The following is a 5,369-nucleotide window of genomic DNA, read 5'->3' as shown; positions in this document are numbered from 1 at the left end:
CTACTGTGCCTAAATAATAGGAAATAAAGGAAATCTTTCCTTAGTGGAAGAAGAAAATCTAACAGGTTTTGAAAAAAGGTTTTAACCTAAAAAAAATGTGGTTATATATACTCCATATAGGGCTGGCCGTTTTTGCATGTTTTTCCTTGGAATTTCGCCCACCCGAAATTCCCTCTTTTCGGATATTATTTGGGTAATACAGTTGAAGACTATGGAACGTTTTGCTGAGGTCGCGGTCTTTCTACTCTGGAACTGGAGACCGAGATTAATCTGCTTTGTTCACGCTTCAAGAAGTAACTCGAATAATCTCCGTATGTGCTAATTGTTTAATTTACACTTGAATATGATATTGAACTGCTTCCGCTGTGATATATAATTCAATAATTGGTATCAGAGCCTACTCACGTCTAATTAAATAATTAGGATGAACATGAAAAGAAGCATCGTGTTAATATGCAAGTTTTTTAATTACATGCAAAGATTATTTTTCTGTAAAATTGCACTGTTTTGAGCATGAATATTATTCCGAAAATTTTGATTATTCTGAAAATCATGTAATATCTGCTTATTGTTGATGATATTTGATTAGAATAATCTAAAAATTTCGTTAATCCAAGAAAAACGCAAAAGCTACTATTTGGCCGAATTGGCCAGAAAATCGGAGGTCAATATATTGACGGACTCTGATTGACTTGAAATTGGTATGTCCATGCAAAACGGCCCAGTGATCAATGCTCATCAGCGTTGCTCATGATGTAAGCCGTTTTTCTGGCTTTCGGGGTCGTTTAGATGGTGTTTTGGGCGTTTTTCTAATTTTCTAGAATTTGTTTCGAAATTTCTTTTTGTTGTTTTAATCTAGTGGTGGTAGGGATCGTTTCCTATGGACTCAAGGGTTAAATTCTGGTGATATAATGATTTTACACGTTGACATAGGTCTTTTTTCATATCAGATAAACGCATTATAAATAATCACTAGATTATACTAGTTGTTGATTACTTGTATTTACTCTCCATCTGAGTATGCATGTTGGTTCAATGGGACTAGTATATTGAATGTTGATATTCACTTGACTTAAATTAACAGCTTACTCTCCATTTGAGTATGGCCTGTTTAAATTCATGAAGTGAATAATCTGTCATTACATATGTATATTGCAAGAATAACTCTTTTCCCATCGAAACTTGTTGTTCAAGGTGCATGGATTATACGTGTAGTGTGTTTTGAATTTTAATATTCAATAATACATGACTAATTTTGATCTATTTATTTAATTGTCTCTCAAATTAATTATGACTGTTTTCAATCCTCTTACTGCTATTCTTACTCAAAATAAACTTGAGGGTCTGAATTATGTTGATTGAAAACGAAATTTAGATATTGTACTAATTGCTGAAGAGTACAAATTTGTGCTCGATGAGGTGTGTCCAAAAAAACCTGGAGATGATGCTACGGATGATGAACAAAAAGCTTACCAAAAATGGGTTAAGGCTGATGAGACGGCGCAGTGTTTTATTCCGGCATCTATGTCCAATGTTCTACAATATCAACATCAGTCTATGGAGTCTCCTTATGACATTCTAGAAAATTTAAAAGAGATGTTGGGAGATCAGAATCGTGCGGCTAAGAAGACTGTCATGAAAGCTCTTCTGAATACCAAAATGGTTGAAGGTTCATCTGTTAGGGACCATGTTCTGAAGATGATGAGTCTTCTTAATGAGCTGGAGGTCCTTGGAGCTAACATTTTTAAGGATACGCATGTTGAAATGATCTTGTAGGCTCTGCCTGACATTTTTCAGCTGTTTCGCCTGAATTATAATATGAACAAAATGGATTTGTCACTTGTGAAATTGCTGAATGAGCTGCAATCGACAGAGACTATTATCAAGCAACAAGCTCCTCCTGTGGCATTGAATTTTGAGGTAGGTTCTTCTTCTAAGCTGAGAGGTGGGCAGAAGAAGAAAAAGGCTCAAAAACCCTTTGTTGGTGGCGCAACTGCTGGTGTGAAAAAGGCTAAGGGCAAGTGTTATCACTGCAAGAAGCCTGGGCATCATAAGAAGCAATGTCCGGGTTATATGGCCAAGCTGAATAATAAACCAGGTGATTTATATCTACTTGTCATTGAAACTCTTTTAGCAGTTATTTCTACCATGTCATGGTGTGTAGATTCGAGAGCCACTAATCATGTCTGTACTTATTTGCAAGGGTTTCAGGTAACGCGGCGGCTAAGTAGAGGAGAAATCAATATTTATCAAGCAGATGGTTCGGCAGCCCAAACTTTAGCATTAGGAAATATTAGTATTTCGTTTGGTAGTGATAGAATATTAGCTTGAAAGGACACATAATATGTACCTTCCGTTAGAAGAAATTTAATTTCGGTTTCTAGCGCTATGAGAGATGGTTATGACATTAATTTTTATGATATTGATAAATGTATTATTAGTCATAATAAACGGTATCTCTCTTCGGCTACATTGATTAATGGTCTTTTTATTGTTGATTCTATTCCTAAGCCGTTACAACCTAAAGAACTGAATTATATTGATTTACCAAATAAGAGAAAATATTTTTCTGAATTGAGTGAAACATATTTATGGCACTTGTGTTTGGGTCATATAAATCTAAACAGAATTTCAAGGTTGGTTAAGTATGGACCTTTAAGTTCATTAAAATTGGAGGCACTACCAACTTGTGAATCTTGTTTAGAAGGAAAAATGACAAAACGAAATTTCCCCTCAAAAGGAAATCGAGCAAGTGATAAATTAGAGTTAATTCAATCTGATTTGTGTGGTCCAATGAATGTCTAAGCAAGAGGTGATTTTGAGTTTTTTGTGACTTTCACAGATGATTACTCAAAGTATGGATATATTTATTTGTTGCATCAAAAGTCTGAATGTTTTGAAAAGTTCAAAGAATTTAAGACAGATACTGAAAAATGACATAATAAATATATCAAGACACTACGATCTGATCGTTGTGGGGAGTACCTCTCTGCAAAATTTATTAGTTACTTATCAGAATGTGGAATTACCTCTCAATTATCTGCACCTGGAACACCACAAGAAAATGATGTAGCTGAAAGAAGAAATATGACTCTTATGGAAATGGTTAGATCAATGATGAGTTATTCTAGTTTGCCTTCGTCCTTTTGGGGACATGCCTTAGAAACAGCAAATTACGTTCTGAATTTAGTTCCTTCAAAGTCAGTACCTTTGACCCTTATAGAATTGTGGACTGGGCGCAAGCCTAGTCTGCGGCATATTCGAGTTTGGGGTTGTCCGACACATGTGCTAAAAGGTAAAACAGATAAATTTGAGGCGAGAACGGATGTATGTGTGTTTGTGGGTTATCCAAAAGGGACAAAAGGTGGTTTATTCTATTGTCCTAAAGAAAAGAAGGTAATTGTTAGCACAAATGCCAAGTTTCTTGAAGAGGACTATTTGATGAACCATGTTCCTAGAAGTAAACTTATTTTGCAGTAACTTAGCAAAGGAATGGAAACTCAGTCATCTGAAAAACAAAACGACCAGATGCAAACCCCGAAAGTAGATTTTGACATACCATTGCATTTTTAGTAGTGGGAGAAATGTCAATAGACTTGATTTCTCGCAAGAACAAGTGTCTGAAATCATACCACCGCAAAGTAGTGGGAGTTATGTTGAGCAAACTTCACAACAGGATGAAGTCGTTGATATCCTTGTGGATAGCATGGAGACTCAGGTTCCTGATAATGATGTGGTTCAACCACAAGATCATAATGGTGTAGTTGCAACTAATGTAGTGCGTAGTCGTAGTGGGAGAGAAATAAGAAAGTCGGTTCGTTATACGCTCTTGGGAGAATCATATGATAGGATCCCTGAGGAGTCAACTTCCGAACTTGTCAATTATGACTAAGCATTACATGATAAAGATGCTGATAAGTGGGTTGCTGCTATGAAATCAGAGATGGGGTTTATGTACTCTAATCAAGTCTGGGATCTTGTAGAATCACCTGATGGGGTTAAACCCATTGGATGCAAGTGGATCTATAAGAAAAAGAGAGGTGTAGACAAAAAAATGCAAACTTATAAAGCAAGGCTTGTAGCGAAAGGGTTTACTCAGAAAGAAGGGATCGATTATGAGGAAACTTTCTCGCCGATATCCATGCTTAAGTCTATTAGGATTCTCTTATCCATTTCTGCTCATTATGATTATGAGATTTGGCAAATGGATGTCAAGACAACTTTCCTTAATGGAAGTCTTGATGAGTGCATCTATATGATGCAACCAGACAGTTTCGTAGAAAGTGGCAAGGAACATATGTTGTGTAAGCTTAAAAGGTCCATTTATGGACTAAAACAGACATCTAGGGCATGGAACACTTGTTTTGACAAGGCGATTAAAACTTTTGGTTTTGATCAATGTCTTAACGAGTCTTGTGTGTACAAGAAGTGGGATGAGGACAAAGTGGCATTTTTAATCTTAGATGTAGCTGACATATTGCTCATAGGAAATAATGTGGGCATGTTGGGTTTAGTTAAGCAGTGGTTATTCACGCACTTCGATATGAAAAGATTTGGGAGAAGCGGTTCATATCCTTGGGATCAAGCTCTTGCGAGATCGCAAGAAAATGATATTAGGATTATCTCAAGCTCTTTATATTGATACAATACTCTCAAGTTTTAGCATGCATGATTCCAAGAAAGGATTTCTCCCTTTCAGGCATAGAATTTCTCTATCTAAAGATCAGTCGCCTAAAACTGATGAAGAGATAGAAAAGATAAAGGCGGTCCCCTATGCATCTGCTGTGGGGAGTCTGATGTATGCCATGTTATGTACTAGACCTAATATCTGCTTTGCTGTTGGCGTTGTTAGCAGATTTTAGCCTAATCCTGGGAGAGAGCATTGGACAGCGGTTAAGCATATAATCAAGTAGCTGAAAAGGACTAGGGATTATATGCTAGTCTACCATTCGGATGACCTTGTGCCTATTGGGTACACTGATTCGGATTTCCAGTCAAATAGAGATTCTAGAAAGTCTACCTCAGGAAATGTGTTTACTCTGGGAGGTGGAGCCATAAGTTGGAGGAGCATCAAGCAAACTTGTGTTGCTGATTCCACCATGGAAGCCTAATATATGGCAGCCTCTGACGAAGCCAAAGAGGCGGGTTGGCTCGGGAACTTCCTAAGAGAGTTGGGTGTGGTTCCCTCGATTCAAGCACAAATAACACTTTATTGTGATAATAGTGGTGCAGTTGCAAATTCAAAGGAGTCACGAAGCCATAAAAGAGCAAAGCACATTGAGCGTAAATATCATTTAATTCGGATAGTACAAAGAGGGGATGTAGTAGTCACAAAGATTGCGTCGGAGAACAACTTGACGGACCCGTTT

At 37.1% G+C, this 5,369-nt stretch overlaps 1 protein-coding gene across 1 annotated transcript; it reads left to right on the top strand.

Annotated features, from left to right (window-relative positions):
• The first annotated feature begins 1,145 nt into the window (after positions 1-1,145).
• LOC142173421 (uncharacterized) lies at positions 1,146-1,776 on the top strand. The gene is made up of 2 exons (XM_075239008.1): positions 1,146-1,194; positions 1,376-1,776. Exons 1-2 carry the CDS (start codon positions 1,146-1,148, stop codon positions 1,774-1,776), a joined length of 450 nt encoding a protein of 149 aa, XP_075095109.1.
• Positions 1,777-5,369: the final 3,593 nt, after the last annotated feature.

The sequence above is a fragment of the Nicotiana tabacum genome, chromosome 19 (genome assembly GCF_000715075.1).
Source record: "Nicotiana tabacum cultivar K326 chromosome 19, ASM71507v2, whole genome shotgun sequence".
NCBI classification, from domain to species: Eukaryota; Viridiplantae; Streptophyta; class Magnoliopsida; order Solanales; family Solanaceae; genus Nicotiana; species Nicotiana tabacum.
Note: the sequence above shows the minus strand (reverse complement) of the source record. Positions and strands in the feature narration are given on the sequence as shown.